Source organism: Podarcis filfolensis (assembly GCF_964270895.1).
Source record: "Podarcis filfolensis genome assembly, chromosome: 5".
NCBI lineage: Eukaryota > Metazoa > Chordata > Lepidosauria > Squamata > Lacertidae > Podarcis > Podarcis filfolensis.
In genome coordinates, this window is record NC_139608.1 from 63,540,427 (window position 1) to 63,560,781 (window position 20,355).

The 20,355-nt window shown below is 42.9% G+C and overlaps 1 protein-coding gene across 2 annotated transcripts in view; it reads right to left on the minus strand.

The window, feature by feature from the left end:
- Positions 1-19,779, minus strand: part of KIF20B (kinesin family member 20B) — a 39,014-nt gene extending 19,235 nt beyond the window's left edge. Inside the window, exons 1-19 of one of the 2 annotated variants that reach the window (XM_083614035.1) lie at positions 19,657-19,779; positions 17,983-18,130; positions 17,608-17,694; positions 17,398-17,517; positions 17,085-17,223; positions 15,399-15,583; positions 12,642-12,699; positions 12,197-12,391; positions 11,892-12,003; positions 11,058-11,126; positions 10,825-10,971; positions 9,408-9,570; positions 6,495-6,818; positions 5,537-5,676; positions 4,746-4,875; positions 3,104-3,326; positions 2,665-2,726; positions 2,090-2,209; positions 266-425 (exon numbers count right to left, since the gene is read on the minus strand). In XM_083614035.1, coding sequence (XP_083470161.1) covers positions 266-425; positions 2,090-2,209; positions 2,665-2,726; positions 3,104-3,326; positions 4,746-4,875; positions 5,537-5,676; positions 6,495-6,818; positions 9,408-9,570; positions 10,825-10,971; positions 11,058-11,126; positions 11,892-12,003; positions 12,197-12,391; positions 12,642-12,699; positions 15,399-15,583; positions 17,085-17,223; positions 17,398-17,517; positions 17,608-17,694; positions 17,983-18,129 — 2,581 coding nt within the window. In that variant the 5' untranslated portion in view covers position 18,130; positions 19,657-19,779. Of the gene's footprint in view, positions 1-265; positions 426-2,089; positions 2,210-2,664; positions 2,727-3,103; positions 3,327-4,745; positions 4,876-5,536; positions 5,677-6,494; positions 6,819-9,407; positions 9,571-10,824; positions 10,972-11,057; positions 11,127-11,891; positions 12,004-12,196; positions 12,392-12,641; positions 12,700-15,398; positions 15,584-17,084; positions 17,224-17,397; positions 17,518-17,607; positions 17,695-17,982; positions 18,131-19,483 lie in introns of both variants that reach the window. The other variant, XM_083614034.1, reaches the window with a different exon arrangement.
- Positions 19,780-20,355: the final 576 nt, after the last annotated feature.

Genomic DNA, 20,355 nt, shown 5'->3' on the forward strand with positions numbered 1-20,355 from the left:
CGGAAGGATAACTTACACCTACTCTATGAGGAATAGACACAACATGAAAAAGGAAGTTTGCAATTAAGACACTTTTATTTCAGACTTGTATAAAACAAAACAATAAGCAACAAAGAGTTCAGGCAAGATGCATATGCTGGTTTGATCTGACAGTCAGCTTTCTTCGCAACCCTTCCTTTATGCTGGGGCTCTTTTGTTCTCATTCTAACAAGCAGTTAGCTTTTGACCTCAGGAGCCTCTGCATCTGCAGAACAGGAAATGATACCTTGCTTCGCAGGTGGACCTTCCACCTCCTCTGCATCTTCTAAGCATCGTTTTCTTCTGCCACCCACACAGTTCTCCACAGGCTGATGAGAACAGGAGCAGCTTTCTCTGGTAGCGTTTTCCTGCGCCATTTGTCGTTTAATACTGGCTATTGTGCTCTCCTGCATTAATATAAAAAGGGAAGGCAATTTAGTAGAGTGGTACCTCGGTTTTTGAACATCTCGGAAGTCGAACATTTCGGTTTTTGAACACCGAAAACCCAGAAGTAACTGCTTCGGGTTTTGAACGTGCCTCGGAAGTCAAACAGGAAAGCCGGCTTCTGCAGAGTGTAAGACCCTAAGTCCTAGCTGTTGGCTATTGAATTTCGGTTTTTGAACTTTTCAGAAGTCGAACAGGCTTCTGGAATGGATTACGTTTGAAAACCGAGGTACCACTGTATAGCCATTTCAATTTCATTGGTCTGGTGCTTGGATAACCAATGAGTCAGTGGCTAGAGACCACTGTTGTCTTCCACTCCCTCAGCAGCTCTCACATTGCCATAAGAGAGGAGGTGAGGAACCTTTGGCCTTCCAGATGTTGCTGAATGACAACTCCCATCAGATTTAGTTGTTGGCCATAAATGCAGGTTGATGGGAGTTGGGAGCCCAATGAAACTGGGAATGCCTCACTTTGTGGAAGATTACATTAGACAGAAGACATTATTCCTGTCACGGCTAAAATGGCCGCTGTTTCTGTAATGCGAATAAAGCTGGGTCAGCATGACTCAGCGGTCTGCATCAAGTTGTATATATAAGTGAGAAATGTTAGTTTGTGCTGAGGCTGGTGTTTGGGTTGGTTGGTTGGTTAGTGCTGGTGTGTATAGTTATTCAGTCGTGTTTTGCACAAAGACTTCTGCAAGGATATTCTCGTGGACTCTTTTATGCAGACAAAGGTCCGAGGACCAGGCTGAAGAGACAAAGGGAGGTCAGAACCCTTTCCTTCTTTTTTTTGCTTTTTACAAACACTGACAATTCCTCTTGAGAATTTGGGATTTCTTCAATTCTGATGAGAACTGTTGTGACTGACACACAGTGAAGCCCCTTGCGAGAAAGAAAAATACATTCCTTCCCCTCCCCTTTCCTCCCTCTGTATTTTACCCCTTTGCCATTCACTCTTCCCCATTCCACCCTCCAATGTCTGACCATTCTTCCTTGCACATTGCTGCCATTTTAAAATCTGCCTTCAGGCACCACATGAATTTTAATCAGATCATCCTTTGCCCTTCTTGAAATCCAAAGTTGGTGCTTTTCTAAGGAAAATTTGACTGCATTTATAGCCAAGCTTTCTTTTCAAGACATTATACATGGTGTTCCCAAGAACCAGACCTGCTTAGCTTCTAAAAGGCTGCTGCTACATCATGTGCTTTCAGACCAGGCCCTGGGAACAAAAATGCATTTGCTCTGTCCAAAGGCAGCAAGACAAATCCTATTATGCTTGTATGGTAACATAAAATACAAGTAACAAGTTTTAAGTCGGGAATCCAGGAGCCATATTTTAGACACACCCAAAGGCTTATGCATGCAGTGTGTGTTTAACTTTCTTTGAACAGCAGGCACTCATGTCTTATCACAAAACACCTTTTCTGAAAGTTTCCATTTTCATAGTGTTTTTGTGAGGCTTGCTGTTCAAAAAATAAAGCTCTTAAAAGTCCCCCTTGGGGGAACTGTACTAAGCATGTGGCTTTTGGAGCCCAGTTTTGCTCTCGGACAGCATTTTAATTTGGCACCACTATGTCAACATGCAACTGCTACTTTTGAGATTAACAAGTGGAAAATTAAACACTCACAGACTCCTTTATGATCGCCTCCAGCTGATTTATCAGAACTTTCAGCCTTGCTATTTCATCATCCTTTTGCTCCACAATTTCACTTAGCTCTTGTATGCGCTTGTTCTGAAGAGCCATTTTCTTAAGGAGAAGGTAAATAAGTTTAGGATTAGACGCGACAATGCACTGTAATATGTGGCCATTTGGAAACTCAGCATGCAGTGAGGCAAACTGTAGGCCAGGTCCATGTGATTTTTCACAGCTTCATGGGTTTAGAGCTCCTCCCTTCTGGCATTGGAAGAAAAAGGCTTATTGTACATTTAACAGCTGTATTTCTACAATGAGGACCAGCAGACATAGCTGACTTTCCATGGCAAGCATGAGGTTCTCACGGGGGGAGGAGGGATCAGCAAAAACTATAGTATCACTAGTTTTGTGTTATACCATGCCGCCCCTCATAACAGTCCTTTTGTGCTATGCTATGCCCCCTGACAGCCATTTTGTGACTGGTACCCAAAACTCAAAACCAGAATGTCCAGAAAAGTTGGAGACTCCTATTGCAAAGGCAGATATTAAAGAAATCTAAACACACTTACCTGAGTAGCATCTTGAACCACTTTAGCAGATTCACTCAGTTGAATCTCCTGTTTTGTCAGCTCTGTAACAGAGTGATTAAAAGGTAACATTAAATACATGTCGTGGAAAGAAATGCTCAAATTTGCTTGGGAGATGTGTTAGACGTTCTAACCACATTCTGTATTTGATACTGCAAAGTTTGATACTTTAAAGTAGTAGTGGACACAATATATTAAGTAAAAGGCTACTGGGCTTTTGGACTTACTTCCCTTTAAGAACAGAGCCCTTCCCCGTCTCAATGCCACCTCCCAAATTGCTTTTCCATGTAAGTTTACTGTGGTAATGAAAGACTGCTAGCCAAGAAACACAAGGCCAAAATCCTGTTGGATGCATGGAACTAGCTGTTTGTTTCTTTAGATCCTAGTCAATACTTTTATTAAGTTTCTCCATCATACCTACCTTCTTTCCTGGCCAAGAGCTCCTCCCGGGCTTGAGATAATGCAGCTGTTACCTCTGCCAGCTGCTTTTCAAGACGCTCAATAGTTGTTTGGGGCGCTTCTAAGGCACTAAGCATCCCATACGCTATTTGGGCCTGCTGCTTAATATCAGAGACGTTTTCTTGCAGTGACTCGACCACGCAGGAAAAATCAGCTGGATTTCCCGATTCTCTAGCTTCCGCTCCCTTATTGAAAGAAACACACAAAAATAAAGGGGAACAATGAAAGTTTGCTCATACAGGTTTATCACCCCTCTTTTATTATCCATTCCGGGTCGCCCAACCACTGCCATAGTGTCTTTTCTCTTGGCAGATCAAGATGAGCAGATGACAACAAAGGTTGCAAGGTTTTTAGCCGGGGCAATCAGAATAAGGTCCACTATTTGACTGTTGATTCAGGACCCTAAAGTGTGTTTTATATAATTGACTTTTTCTTTCTTTGTATATCACATTGTTCTTTTGTTGCTATGGCCGATGGCTGACGCAAATAAAGATTAATACATTCATTGCTCATACAGGAGCTTCACTGGCCACCAGGAGGCAATATCACACCAGAGGACCACTGGAAAAGTCCTCTGGAGGGAGATGGGGAGAGAGCCAAGAATGGAGGGTCCTTCATGAAGTCTGGTAGACCAGCCAACGCTACGCATATACCCCAGCTAATTTGGCATGATGAGGACTGATCCTCAAGTTAAAGCAGCATTGTATATGGCATCTTCAAGAGTCAGTCCACCACCTAGCTCAGTACAGGTAACTTGCATCTTACACGAGGGCTTTGTTCAGGGGATGGCGGGTATACGTAACAACGCATATACTCAAACCACCCCCTTGAAACTGCCCCCACGTGAGTGATCTCACCTTCCAGAGATGGTGCACTAAACAGGTTTTACCATCCCAAGCAGTGGAGAGAGTTTCTAAGCTCTCTCCATTGCTTGCTAGGTTCTGGGAGGCTCTTGTGAGATCTTGCAAGGCTGGTCCAAGTTCTCCAAAGCCTGGGGTAAGCAAGTCTGAGAGCTCAAAAGCTCTTTCCCTGCCAAAGAAACCCTGTGCAAAAAGAGCATTTAAGTTCTCCGCTGGATCTGTGCAATTTCAACCAGCTGGCCTTCAGCCACATAAAGCTGAGTTTGTGCAGGTGAAACTCAGGCAAGTTGCTCTCTAGGATTTCAGTCAGGGTTCTCTTCCAGCACTTACATGGAGATGCTGAGGACTGGATTGGGGAACTTCAGCATTCAAAGCAGAAGTTCTGCAATTGAGATGTGGTCCTTCTGTATGGCTGCACGTTCTTGTTCTCCCTCAATGCTTTCAAAATCAGGGGACCCAGTGGTTAGACTTAGCTAACCTATCTGTTGAAAGGTTTATATTTCAGGTAGAAAAGGGGCTTTACCTTTGGAAAGATCCCTGAAGTCTCAAACTGCAAGCATCTCAAGTATCTTTCAGGTAGCAGAACTATACAGTCTGACTTTGTTGGCACAGCAAAAGCCCTACAACCACATTGGTTTGGTGCCATTTTTACATTAGGACCCCAGTGAGTTTGAGAGCTAAACTTTAAAAAGAGGTTCAAGGTAGAATAAGGTTACTGGCATTCCCAGTCTTATTACGCTGTACCTTTTGAGCCTCTTCTGCTTCTTCTCTGCTATTTGGCAGTGGGATGCATTCCTTCACCAAGTCCTTGTAAATCTGCATGCGCTCCTCGCAGTTGTCCTCCATGATTTCTTGCGTAAGGCCAACAAATGTCCTAAGTTTAACCAGTGACGGAAATGAAATACATGTCAAATGGTTCTCCCAAAGAGAAACCTCCTATACTCCAGAGGAGGATGACAGCAGCGAAAGGAAAATGTCAGGAAGAGCAATGATAGTAAGCCCCTGGGCTCTTGGGAAGCACCAACTGCTGGTGCAGGTCTTAAGACAAAAGAATGGAAGAGGACATAAAGAAAATGCCTGTACTTGTAAAGGGGAGCTGCTTTAAAATATCTGTAGCCAAAACACATCTGGGAATGGAAAGCAGGGAGAGAAATGTGGCTTATGGCGAATCCTACACTCTGAATAAGAGCAACAAGAAGAAGATACCTCAGTGCAGCTATTACCTTTTGTGTGCCCTCAGGGAATGGAAGGGCCAGGAGTAGAAGAACCCAAGTCTGCTGCCCAAGAGGGCCTTAAGATTTATGAGCTCTGTATTCCACCACAGTGGAGCAAGATGCACATGGGGGTGTTTTCAAAGCTGACATGTTTGCACATAAAGAAGCCACACACATTAAGCATGCCTTGTTCCCTTGGGTATCAGCGCACAGTTCATAGCCAGCTGGCTGCTGGATTGAGCTGTATGTGGATGCATGCCAATCCCGAACATTAAAGCAATGCTGGCAAGCCCTCCGGAAATACAAGATCAGCAAACTTACTTGAAATGGCTGTCCTTTTCTGCAAAATACTGAGCACATTCCTGCGTGACCTCTTCACGGATCTTCAGCTCCATGAGCAGCTTGTCCTTCTTTTCGGCAATCAGCTTGTTTTTCAGATCTTCTATTATAGCAAGTAGCCTCTAAACAGGAGCACCGGGGGCAGAGTCAGCACGTGGAAGGCATGTTTAGGGATTCATTGTTGCGGCGCATCAAGTCATTTTGTTTACGGGGAGCCCCAATGCCTGTGGCTTCTCACATTGTGAGTCACAAGAAAGGCGGACGTAAAAATGCATTCTAGTGAATCCCTAGGGAGACGTGGAAAACCTAAAATGGTTTATAGAAAGGCAGGAAGTCCTGGAATCAAATTACCAAGTTTGAGAGGCCACCTAATCCCAAGCCTTAACCTGTGGCAACTGTGGAGAACCACCCCATTTGGCTCATGAGGCTATATCAGCCAAGCCATTGTGCCCTGCCCTACACCCAATCTCAAATAGAACCTTAAGTGTGGGACAGGCCTGGCTAGGTCCAAAGGGCATCTGCAGGTCCCACCTATCATGCCTGCACAGCCCTTTGCACAGGGCTTCATAATAACCATCCTGCAAAGCCCCTTACAAAGCACTTTGCAGCACTTGGCGGTTAGCTGACTACCGAAACTTTGCAAGCTGTGCCTTCACCCACACAACTGATTTCAAACCAAGCAGGCAAAAAAGGTATTATCGTCACATCAGATCGTTTGACAGGTGGGCAGCCCTATCCAGCAGACATTTTTCAGTGCATCTTTATTGTTTTCAAACTGGCCGCTACATTCATTTTTAAAAATTAAAGCAGACTGAAGTATGAAACACCTTAGAGAAGCGGACTGTAAACGCCCCAAATTAAGTCAGTGGCTCTTATTTTCCAGCATTCCTCCTTTTTGCTGCAACAGATTCACATAGCTATTCCTGTCCCAAGGGCATACCTGGTACTTTTCTTTTTCAATGACGATGTCACTGTCTTCATCTCCCACTTGGTCTGGCATTTCTTCAGGCTCAGCCTCTCTGTCAAGTCTGGTTTCTGCCACAGAGTTTACCTCATACATCCCACTGCCATCCTCTTCTAGCTCTTCCCCCTCCCCCTCCTCTTCATCTTCCATCACATCCTCCAAAGTCCTCTCCCAGAGTACAGTTGCTCTTTTAACGGGTAAACGCACATCTTCTTCAGTGTTCATTTCAGATTCAGCTTTGACAGCCATCTGCTCAAATGACTCTTCTGGGGGAGAATCGTTGGAATCTAAGACCATGACCTATTTAGGAAGGAAGCAAAAAACATATTAAAGCCAGTTTGTGATGGTGGTTTTAGCTGCTATTAAAGATTCCTGCCAAAACAAACAAAAACAAAACCTTGCTCGTTTTAAGGATTTCCAGAATCCATGCTTTCTTCCAGCACAAACCCATGCCATATAGCTTCTTTATTATGACACAGAAGCAGAGGTGATGGAGTGGGTCTTGCATGCCATTCAGGTAGCCAAACACCTCCTTGCAGGCCATCCAGCTAGCTCAACACACTGAATGAAATCCACTGAATGAACACCCCAAGTAACGGCTGTCTGGCCTCGTTCTGAAGACCCCCAACAGGACAGAGACCACTGCCCCTCTAGGTCATTAATGTCAAGGTGCTAGGTCTCATTTTACAATAAGATGGGAGCACTGCATTTTATAACCCGGTGACCCTCTCCATCCAGGCAGGAAAGAGACATGATCACAGTTCCAATAACACACTCTAGGTGAAAGGCACTGGAGGATAATGCAGAGCAGGGCTGGTGAAGCACGTGGCCTGGGGAGAGGCCTGAGGGCCAGATGCAGAGGCTAGGTGGGCTGCATTTCCCTCCCATCCCCCGCTATAGATTGGCAAATCATGAGCTCTGTTGTTTAGCATCATCCATCTATGTGGCACCTTACAGGTACATAGGTGAGCTTTTGCCTATCAACTAAAAGCTTCAGGAGTCAACACAACCACCAGACATGGATACCATTTATAAACTTTGAAGAAAGCACACAGGTTGTGGATGTGCCAGATAAGTGAAGAAGGATTTGTTTTATATGACTATCACAAGAGTTATTTGCAGTAATTGAGATTATAAGGAAGGCGAGTTGACACATCAGAATAGGTGTTACAGTCATTTGGAAGGGGGAGGAAGTTTGGTTGTTTACATTTAAAGTTTCCTTGGCTGGTAATATTTGTGTAAGGCCTTCAACTTTTAGGGAAGATGTGTACTTGATTTAAGATACCACTTAATGATCTGCTTACAGAATAGGAAACACAAGTTAATTTGTATAAGCAGCTGCTGCCAAGGATGCTTCTTCATATATCAGTTCTTGAAAACTGGAGATTCGTTTTTCTCCCCCCGGATGTTACTGTCACTCTTGTAGATTAGTCCCATAATTAACCACATTTTCCCCTTTCCATTCTCTTTCAGGTATTGGTAAGAAAGCAAATGTGAGGCATTTAAATTCCTACACACACACACACTTTTCTCAGGAATCATAATGTAAAGTGTAAGGTGGTCCAAAAGCAATTAAGAATTTCAGCTAGGATAGATAACAATCTTGTTTGAATGGACCATTAATATTCCAATACAGTGGTACCTCGGGTTACATATGCTTCAGGTTACATATGCTTCAGGTTACAGACTCCACTATACCAGAAGTAGTACCTCGGGTTAAGAACTTTGCTTCAGGATGAGAACAGAAATTGCGCAGCGGCAGCACGGCAGGCCCCATTAGAAACTGGCTGCAAACCAATGCAAATGAAGTAGCCTTATCTGAGGATTCAAGAGTTAATGCTTTTGAATGTTCCCTTTCATGCCCCAGGATTATAATTTAGTTGAGTAGTGCTAGTGAAATAAATGCTGCACGTATTTCCATTCTCTGTGCCCTCCTCCTCACAAAAAAGCAAGAGGGTTTTTCATTGGTGGTGGTGGTGATAATGGTGTTATTACCTATAAAATGCTCAGAAATTCTGCATCTCTGCGGAGAGCAGAGTTGACCGCAAGACTTTCCAGTGCTTTGAACTTATTTCAGTGTGCTGGCAATCATTCGTAAAACCCTAAATAGCCTGGGTCTTGCACACCCAGAAGACTGCCCTCACTCTTATATTTTATTTTGATATTAATGATTCTCTTAAATATTCAATCCAGTCCATAGGCTTCCCTTCAACTTTGAAACTATCTTTTTCTAGAGGCTTGACTAAAACCACTGATGGGACGGAGAATAGTGGGGGGGGGGGGAGGGAAATGGCATTTTGTCGCCTATCCCAAGCCCTCAGAACCCTGATCACATTGCAGAGGGTTGGACTAGATGACCCTCGGGGTCCCTTCCAATGCTACAATCCTGTGATTCCATAAATCCAATCAAATAGTTCCTCATTCTAGAAAGCACTTTAACAACCCTAAACTGGACAGTGTCAGGCATTTTTTGTATCAGTGAAGTAGTCTAGGCTTGATTCTAACCTGCATCATGTGTACAGTGGTACCTCGGGTTAAGAACTTTGCTTCAGGATGAGAACAGAAATCATGCTCCTGCAGCGCGGCGGCAGCAGGAGGCCCCATTAGCTAAAGTGGTGCTTCAGGTTAAGAACAGTTTCAGGTTAAGAACGGACCTCCGGAACGAATTAAGTACGTAACCAGAGGTACCACTGTACTAGGACTACAATCCTGTACTTCCTTGTTTGCAAGTAAGTCCTACCAAGCTCTGACTTCTGAAACATTCACCTGCCCTTCAAAAGAGCTCTAAGGGCAGAAGCCAGCTAGCTGACCCATAGCCTTTTGCATGTCTCTAACTGCATGGTGACTCCAATAATCTATTTCCAGTTTCATACAAATGTGAACACTTACTTTCTGAGCAATTGCTGAAAACCTGAGCACGTTGAGGGTTTCATCATATGCAGAGGCGCTCTGGCTGACGTTCACTATCATGCACACCTTCCCCTTACCACTGAAGAAGCCTTGAAAGAAGTGAGTCAGCTTGCTTTCCCGAAAGGGGATGTGCTGCTGCAGCCTAAAAATGAAACCAACAAGATAGCTGCAGTTCACTTTTTTGAAGTGTGTTTTCAAGCAGATTTTCTAGGATATGGGGCCAAGCTTCATTTTAAACAGACATAGCCTGAAAGGCTTTAGGTCCATTCAGGCCTGTTGCTTCTTCACCACATGCTTCCCAGTTTGTTTGTTTTTAAAAAGCTTCTACAGAGATCCAAAAGACAAGGGGGTAAAGGATTATTGTCATTGAGGATGGGTTGTGGGCAGCAGCCTGAAGGAAGCCCCAAACTGGAAGCCATAGGAGAAAGTCAGTAGTTGGGACCAAATAACAAGTTAATACCAAAGGGTAGGCCAGGACCAAACAAAAACCAACAATCTGAGTGCACCAGAGCTCAGGCAGAGTATGTTGCTCAAGGAAGGCTCAGCCAGAACAGAAAGCCATTGAATACTCCTTCCAGAGCAGAAGAGTGGGTTCTTTGCGGAGAAGGCTGCTACCTGCAGTGGTTCACCACATGGGGCAGCCGCACACAAATTCAACATCTCACTGGGTACCTCTCACGCTTATGAACCTTGACTGTCCTTTCAAAACACTGCAGGTGTTCACTGGGAAACAAGTAGTGGCCATGCAGCAAGCTTGGTTTGGGCATCCATTTTTAAAGTAAGTGTACAGTCAGGGAGGTTTTTGGCTTGCTTCTTTAATCAAGCAAACTTGGGTAACACAGCCCTTTTGGCAGGGGAAAGCTTTTTAAATATATTATAATCGCTTTATGGCCCTGTCACTTGCATGTTTTAGTTCAGTTTTGGAAAATAATAATTAAAAAAATCTATTATTTTAGCTTGGAAACTGCACTGACAATTGAGAACTGGTCAAGTATCATGCTTCCCCTGACTAGCAAAAGGATATGCTTGCCCTAAAAATGGAAAGATCTCTTACTCATATTTAACGACTGGTTAAAGGCTTAAAGGTGACGTTTGGGAAGATAAGGCAATTTCTGGCTCTTTAAAGCACTCTGCCTCCTTTTACACCATTTCCCGCTTGTTAGGATTCACATCCTGTAGGGATCATGTCAGGTGGGGGGGGGTTTAAGGAACAGGCTGTTAAGCAGTCTAGGTCTCTCTTAAACACCTAAGTTACAAGAAAGGTAGCAGAGATCTGCATGAGGAATATGCATACTTCTCTCATTCAAAAGGTGTTTTCCTTCTCTTTACAGAGGACTGCTAGAAGCCTCCGCCCCCCACCCCTCAAGATGAAGCGAAATGCTTTCCCAGAACCTACTTTGATTGCTGGCTCATCTTCAGGGCACTAATGCATTTGCCTAGAATGAGCAAGGAAGTATTAATATTCCCACTCTCTTTCAACCGCTCTCCTTCGTTGTGGGTTCGTGTACAACGCTCTGAGCCAGCGAGGTCACAGAGGAATAATCTGGAGATAAAGAAAAGGAGTGGGAAATTTAGGTTGCCTGGTCTTACAATTTTAATCGGTAAAAACACATGAAATACAAAACTTACTCATTGACTTGCATCACACGAGTTGCTTCAGGATCAATTTTTAGCATTTTCACAGTGAATATACTGTGGCTGAAAGATCAAAAATACACAGACGTTGCTGCCAGCAATGCTATCTTTAAACATCAGTGAACACATTGCTGCCTTCTGCCATTTTGAAAATCTTAATAGCTCCTAACCTCAAGGCACTTCTTCCATTCTAGTATATAGTGATAGATTTTAAGATATATTTATACCACTTGGAAGATACGTAAACATGCATATTAACTTCTTTTAATATCCCAGATAAGGATTTTAGAATATTGCAGGCCTCTTCACTGCCCTATTCACTGATGGAGTACAGTAAGTCTGCAACTTACACACATTTAACTTGTACACATTCAGCTTTATGCACTTAGCCAATTTTTTTTTTTTAAGGGGGTGGGTGTCTGGGGAAAAAGACTTTGGCAATCCCACCCACCATTGCACCCAGTGTGTGTTGACCATATGCAATTTTGGCTTTACGCGTTATCGCCCAGAACGCAAGCCCGGTGTTGTGTGCTTACTGTACTTAACGTTAAAAATCACACTGGATTTCCAAGGAATCACCTACCCATTACTATTTTTTAAATCACAGAAAACTTCACATAATTAAAAGCCCCAAAGTTCAGCACAAGATACAAGAATGTGAGTGATTATTTCAAGAAACACATCTGAGCAAGAATGGTGTAGGGATCCTTAGGTACTGGGCATTACTTTAACAAGTCTGTGTTGCATAAACTTGCAAGTAAAAGCTGAAAGTGAACCATTATCATACTACACATTGAACATATCCTAATTTTACTATTGGCCTCTTACCTTCTACTGGAATTGGCATTCAGTTTTGTGGAAGCAAAACTCTGATGTTTCAGGCCTAGTTGCATGAGCTTAAAAGCTTCTTTGAAATTTGAAACCTGAATCCATTGTAGATCTTCAAGAAATAGAAATGATTCATTATTCACCAGTGAACAAGAATTTAAAGCAAGAAATTAAGGGAAATAAGAATGTGAGTTAGGAGCATTACACTGAATTAAAAGCTAGTTTGCACACAGCCTAGGCACTGAATAAGCAGGACACCTTAAGGCTACTGAAACTGGTTACCAAAGATTTAAGATATTTGTTACCTTTAACATATGAACAGCCTTTTACATCCTGTGACAGACGCAACACCTTCCTTCTTCTATCATTGGACACTGGGAGCAGCAGGTCGTAAATGCACTCATTATAAATTTCACAGAACGAAACCCAGATGGAGAATTTTGCACCTCTCCCTTCATCCACATTAGATTGTTCAGCTTCTTTCGCTAGTTCATCCAACTCTGTGGGAACAATGGAGTGGCATTAACATTCTGCTGAAGTGAGTCCATCTCGATGTGATTTAAAACAGGCTGCTTCAATAGCACTGAACATTGTTCAGACAGCATTGTTGTTTGCAGCACAAGATCCAAGGTTGGAAAATGACAGCTTTTCAAAGTATCAGAGGAAGTCTCATTTCAGCATTACTTGCTATGGCAATAGTTCACGCTGAATTTATGGAGCCTAATTTTGGCTTTCGGATACGTAACTTACCATCAGAATTATCAGCAATTCCACTGCGATTCCCATTAACGACACTTGGATAATCAACCTGAAAATTAAGACAGAGACAAAGTATGGGTTATCATAGATGTTCTACTGATACTATCAACTATCGTATTTTCTACGGCAGGACTGGAAAATTATGATGTGCTAATGGATCATTGCAATGAAATTGCCATTTCTATAGTAACCATAGCAAGCCTTACCAGGCATACCTATGCGAGTCTGCTGCTGGAACAGCAGCATTGTATGGCACTTTAAGGACCGAAGGAATAAGCATTCATGGGCCAGAACCCACTTTGTGTAGCTCACAAAGTAATCTGGATATGTTAACAATTCAGAAGTCAGTGGAAGAACATTTCAATCTCCATGGAAATACCACAATTCAACAACTCCTCCAGGAAAGTTCAAACATGAGGCTGCTGAGCTGATGCTCTGCATAGCAATGGAAACACCTACAGCTATTTCTTGCAATTTTTTGCCTTTGGATCACCAAGTTTCCTTCCTCCTCTCATGCACCTGATGAAGCAGATTCCAACTCATGCCACAATTTCCATAACAAGACGGTTTTCGTGCCAGAGCATACTTAGCACTTGAGAAGGCACGATGGCTCAGTGGGACAGCATCAGCTTGCAAATGCAGGTTCAGTTGCCAGCAGGGCTGGGGATTTCCTCTGCCCTGGAGAGCTGCTGCCAGTCAGTGTAGATAATACTGAACTAGATAGACCAATGGTATAAGGCAGCTTCCTTTGCTCCTGTTTTTTGATAACAGTTGCATGCTGGTCATGCAATAGTTCAAAAAAAAAGTTTGAACAATGGCATAGGAAGAAAGCATGGACAGTACAGGGATGGACCTCTGTGACGAAGCAATGTTACATTAGCTGGAACTAAAGTAGTCAACATGGTGCCCTCCATAAGTTGTTGGTCGCCAGGTCCAATCAGCCTCAGACAACATGGCCTATGGCAGTAGTTTTCAAATGGTGTGGCAGGAGAGGATGGCAAATGTGGGAAGATTCAAGGACACCCAAAGAAACATTTAATCATTTGAGTGTAGTATAGTGCCCATCTATCTATGTGTAGAATATGGATAAATATATTTTCAAAACGAGAGCATCAAGTGATATCGAGGACAATGCTAGCTGATCCAGAATCACCATTCGAACAGAGTGCTGGAGAATAGCATTGGCTAGTCTTCTACAGTTCTCCATGACATAATATTGTGAACAGGCATTTTCAACTCTCACAAATATGGAAGATCAGAAAAGAGAAAGACTTATTTGCATTGATGAGATGAGAGTTTGTTTGCCTCAAACTAGGCCTAATATAAATGAGATTTCCCGGCAAAAGCAAGCTCACACCTCTCATTGAGTTTGTATACCAAGATATATATGTAAGAGGCTCGTTTATAATTATATTTTGTGAATGATTGATGTTCTTATGTAGCTGCATTGTTTTATACTTTCTGGGTGCCCCATGATCATATTATAAAGTAGTCGCTTTTTATTATATAAATCATGTAGTGGTAGGAGTCGTTTCTTTTCGTTTTCCAAGTTCCAACGTAATTTTATCAATAAATAATTATGTGTAGCACGAACAAATTTGAGGCCTGTTGTGTTAAAAAAAATATGTTGTGGGGCTGTGCTACAATCCCACCTCCAACAATAAGAAGCTCTTTCTGCCCAACCCCCACAGTTAGTGTCAAAGAATGGTACGCACTTAGGCTGGAATTCAACATGACTCTATTACACATATCTCATCTGTGCAAGCATTCCAGCTTGACAGACAGAACAATCTCTCCTCCCACCAAGCACTGTGCCGGCATTCTCCCCCCCCCCCCCACCCAATAAGGCAATTTCAAGTGGCCATGGGGGGTTGAGAAGGCAATGGGAGCCCCACTGCACTAAGAGTCTGCCGACGGGTTTCAATAAGTGAATCCTGTCAATGGGGTCCTAATCATGGCGAAGAAGCCTTCAAAGGGAAGTGCCCATGCATGTACAACTAGCATAGCAACGTCAGGATGAGGCCAGCTCCTGCTTCCGCCTCTGCAAAATTCAATGAACACACCTGCTTGCCCTTTATATTCCGTACAAACAGCTTTGATCATTACATAATATGTGGTGCCCGTGTGGTTTTTATTATGCCACTCTCTACTACTGCTATCACATTGACAATCTACTTTGTCGCAATATAGACTATTTGTTATGGCACGTTGGATATGATTTGTCACTGAAAGGCAGGGATTTTTTTTCTCTTTACGTATTTAACATGGTCAAATCACCTTTTATTCTTGAACTGAGATTCTGCAAAACTGAACAGAAATGTATGAAGATACGTCAGACTGCAGAAAAGGTAACGGCAGAAGCACAGCAGATTCTCTGGCATTTTGGACAATCACAGCAAGCACATGGGTTGCAGCCAATGTGAATCCTACTCAGAGTTGACTCACCAAATGAATGGACATGGCCAAGTGGTCCATTAATCTCAATGAGTCTCTGCCAAATAGGTAAGAATTCCCACAGCCAAAAAAACCATCACACCAGCATAGAAAACTCTGGTCAGAGCATAGTGAATTTTGGTAATATGTGTGTATGTATACATACATACATACAAAAATAAACACATACACAACCATTTTCAGTTTCTTTACAAATGGATGTTAATAAAACTTATAATTCTAAATGTGTCCAACTGATTTAGCAGGGCTTAAATCCCTAGTAAGTATTCAGGATTGCATTCTAAATTGACACACCTCTTTTATAAGACGGAGAAGTGAGCATTTGACAGACATTTCCTCTCTGATTTCTTCTTTAGTCAGCCTTCTGTGTTCTCGGCAACGATGGGGTTTGAGATCCATCTCTGAATACAGTTTGCCTTGGATGCGCTTAAACAACATCTCCAGCGCCCTTGGGAGAATGCCACCATCTTCATTAGTACCTGTCATGAGGACGATTTGTCAGAACTTTGAACACTCTTTTGGAGCAGAATCAGGAAAAGGGGGCAAGGAGGCAACATGAACTGTATACATGTGGAATTAGAGCTACCCTTGGAGTAAGCACAAGGTGATTGGATCAGTATTCCAATAAAAATATATTCAACCCCCATTTTGGAAAGCAACATTTAAACCACATTGGATACGCTTTACCCCTACTCACCGAAGTTAAGTATTTCATTTCAAATACTTTTGGCTATTGGAAAAGTTTGAAATATTTATACAGAGCATAAAATTATCACGGTATGCGTTTTCAGTTTTCTTTACTAAAACAGAAATGCTAATACAGATCAAGTCAATTGAATGCACTAATCCCTCCCCCACCCCTGGAAAACCCATATAGGCGGTCAACCAGAAATCTATTTGTGCTGTTCATACTCAGATCTATTCCATTCACTCATATTTAAGGGGGCAGGCAGTTGAAGCTGAGTGATAGTACCCAAGGCTAACAAATGAGCTCATCACCAAGGTACTATGATCCTACATTAGATCTCAACTTAAATCCCATCATTTCAATTCATCTGACCTATCAATTGAAGCTGAGCAAACAGCTTCAGTGAAGGGGAAGAAGGATTACAACTCAGTAGCAAAGCACATGTTCAGTTCCTGCTATCTCCAATCAGAAGACGACAAGGAGCAGGGGATGGGGGCAACACTTTAAAGCAGGGGTAGGCAAGCTAAGGCCCAGGGGCCAGATGCGGTCCAATCGCCTTCTCAATCCAGCCTGTGGACGGTCTGGGAATCAGCGTGTTTTTACATGAGTAGAATGTGTCCTTTTATTTAAAATGAATCTCTGGGTTATTTGTGGGGCCTGCTTGGTGTTTTTACATGAGTAGAATGTGTGCTTTTATTTAAAATGCATCTCTGGGTTATTTGTGGGGCATACTAATTCTTTCATTTCACCCCCCCCCAAAATATAGTCTGGCCCACCACATGGTCTGAGGGACAGTGGACTGGCCCATGGCTGAAAAAGGTTGCTGACCCCTGCTTTAAAGTACCTAGAGGGCCCATCAGATGTCAAGGAAATAAACAACTATCTGACTTTTAGAAGACATCTGAAGGCAGCCCTGTTTAGGGAAGTTTTTAATATTTGATGTTTTATCATTTTTTAATATTTTGTTGGAAGCAGCCCAGAGTGGCTGGGGAAACCCAGCCAGATGGGCGGGGCATAAATAATATATTATTATTATTATTACTACTACTACTGCTACTACTACTACTACTACTACTACTACTACTATACGGAGTTACAAAACCAGTTTCCTATGTTCCTATTCAAAATGCATTTTTAAAAACATCATATTATACACATATTCCAAATAAAAATAAGTAGTTCAGAGAGTTGAAATTAACTGTAGCGCACAGTTTGATGACACAGAGCATACACAAGTAACATGGAACTCAAGTTAACATTTTGTCCAGAGACATATGAATGCTCAGTAGTACCTTTGTATGTATATGTTTTCCCAGCATTTGTAACACCATAGGTAAATACAAGGCGACTGTGTCCCTTCAGGAAGTCTTGCACTGGCTGCTTCACAGTCCCTTCAAAGAGTTCTTCTTGGGTTGTTTCAGGGCCAAACACCTAAAAAATTAACAAGAAGGTATTTTATGGCTTTCCATACTGAAATTTCAATTTCTTTCAAGACTATAATTTCTTAAGCTTTTCAAATCAGTGAGAAGTATTCAAGCATTATTATGTGCAAAGTTTCCATACCAAGGGTTATGAGTCGCCAATAGCCCTTTACACTTTATTTACCTGTGAAAAAGTAAATTTCTGCACCAAGTGCTGCAAGTTTTTTTCACTAAGCCGGAAAACCTTGGAAGACTTGGGAGCTTTTAATATAACGCTTGATGCATCAAGAACAGAAATACAATTCTGTAAGAAAGGGGAGATATAGATATTTTTAGTTCAGCAGATGGCATTCTTAAATAAATTTTGTTTTTAGAATTTATTTTTAAATCACACCTGAGAATCACCTTCCTTTTCTGACTGCATCAACGGTCTAATGCGCAGGCAAACATGAATGCGTTCTCTGGATTCCAAGCTCTCTCTCTACAGAGGGAAAGAGTAAAACCACAGTGCTGTCCAACAATATTGCCATATACTCAAAGCTCTTGGTTTTATGAGACTTTAATCTCAATAGGCTATACACAGCTAAGTTATTCCACATGGGGAACAATTTCCCACACAGAAGCTGGACGGCAAACTGTTTAATTCCATGAGCAACTGAGTATATTCCAAGACATCATATCCACCTCAGCCATTTCGGCGTGGATCACTTTCACAAGTACAGTACAATAGAAATTGTCATTACCACTTGGAGTCGTCCAGTTCCCTTACCTGGCTTATATCAGAGATTGATGATAAATCACTATAGAGATTCTTCCTAATGTCACTAACATCCACAGGGATAATTCTTGGGGACAATTCAACAGCAGAAATAAAGGATGGTCTGAGCATTGATGGCTTATCCAAATTTGACTCCATCCTATTAAAAAAAGGCAAAGAGGGGGGGAAAGTTGCTTGAATGGAACATCTAATAACATGAAATTTGGACCTCTTCACAAATTTCTTCATCATGTGAACTCATATGTCAGATTGTTAGTATTAATCAGATTTCTTTCCTGCCCTTCCTCACAAAGGAGCTCAGGCAGCAAAAATAAAATAAAAACATATTTAAAACATGCTATAGTTCCTGTGAAGTATAGTTGCCTTGTCCTGTTTGTCTGAACTTTCCTTGCAGAAAAGGGGAGGAGAATGAAAAAAATGGGCACAGCTACAGTACAGTTTAACACAGTCATCATCAACCTAGTGCCCATCAGATGTTTCAGAGTACAACTACTTGAAGTGCTGGCTATTCCCAAGGTTGTCAGGACTTGTAATCCAAACATCTGGTGGACAGTGGACACCATTATTGAGAAGGCCAATTTAGTGCCATAGTCCTCCGAGTGTCTTCTTTGGAACCTTCATTGGAAGTTTTGCAAGGATGCGAAGTAGCATTAATTGCACTTAGTTGTTGTTGTTTATACACAAAAAGTAACCCAAAGTAACTTACAAAAGAGTGCAAAGTTAAAAAGTACTATGAAACCAAAACAAATTAAAAACCGAAAAACACACCCATAATATAAAAGGCAGGTTTAACACATCCCAACCTCTGAAAAGAGGCAACAAGTATTTAAAACACTACAAATTAAGGGCCAAAAGCCTAGATAAAAAGAAACATGATCAAGTTTCAGGCAAGTTGGCCCAGCAATGATGCTGATATTGCACAAATGTGCAGCTGTAGCAAAACACTGAGAACATCCTATGCCATACCTCCGATTCACATGTGTTTAAAGTGACCTACAGACCTAGAGTGAAAATACAGATTTAGCATGTTAGCAGGGGCTTCTGTGGGTCAGGTGCACAGCCACTATCGCCTGAATAGACTGTACTTTTAATAAACCAGACATGATCATTCTATTCCTCAAATGGCTTTTGATATGTAAGGAGTGCTTTAAAAAACAACAACACAGCACTGTGGGTTTGTTTTCCTCCCCAATTTTCCTGTGAATTTGCTTCAGGAAAATTAAAGCTGTTTTTCTCCCCCATGGCTTCAAAATTTCATCTCTAGTAAAGTCTGGCATGCTTTTTTTTCTTTTTCTGCAATACCAAGATTCGGATTCAAAGCGCAGGCGCGTTATTTCAAAAACATAAGATATAATGCAACGATGCCCTGCAACTACAGGCTTGCTACCAGCTCAGCTTTGGGCTTGATAATAAAGTAAACCATTCCGCTCGGACCCCAGACCCGAATGCAGACCGAAAGGGGCAAAGGCAGAGCCACCATTTACCTACTTACTTTTAAAACGACATACAATCGGGTGCGAGAACCAGCTGGGTCTCCCCCCACGAAACAGAATAAATCAATCCTATCCCAGGCGGCCCAGCCAACCACAGCCCTTTTCCCCTGTTAAGCGCACAACCGGCCCTAAAAGCGGCAACGGCCTCGCCGCCCCAGCTAAAGAACCTCACCTGCGCTCTTTTTCAAACCTCGCCGCCGAGGCTCATGGGAGCCAACCGCCCGCGTCGACGAGCACGCTGGGAAATGTAGTCGCGGAGGCCCCGCAGCTTCCGGCCGCTTCTCTATATAGGAGCCCGTTGGGCTCGGCGAAAGACTACGAATCCCCAAAGGCTCCGCGTCCATCCGGGAGCTACGGAAGGATTGTTGACAGTAGGGGTGGCAGCTTCGCCTGGGTGTCTATCGGAAGGCAGGAGACGCGGAAAGCGGGGGGGGGGGGGTGCGAACGCGCACGTGGGAACAGCGGCTGGCTTCGCTCGGGGCAGCAGGCAGGACTTCGTTTGGACCCAGGGCTTGGGGCTCGGGCTCGTTCTTGGGCTCCGTGCGCTCTCAAGTCCGATATAAATAAAGGGAAGCCGAGAAATGCCTCTGCCAAGCTGGTTACCCTCCTGGTGTTTCCTGGACCACGAAACCGCTGCCCAAATACGTGGAGTATTTGTAGTGCCAAATACAGTAGTACCTCGGGTTAAGTACTTAATTCGTTCCGGAGGTCCGTTCTTAACCTGAAACTGTTCTTAACCTGAAGCACCACTTTAGCTAATGGGGCCTCCTGCTGCCGCCGCGCCGCCGGAGCACGATTTCTGTTCTCATCCTGAAGCAAAGTTCTTAACCTGAAGCACTACTTCTGGGTTAGCGGGGTCTGTAACCGGAAG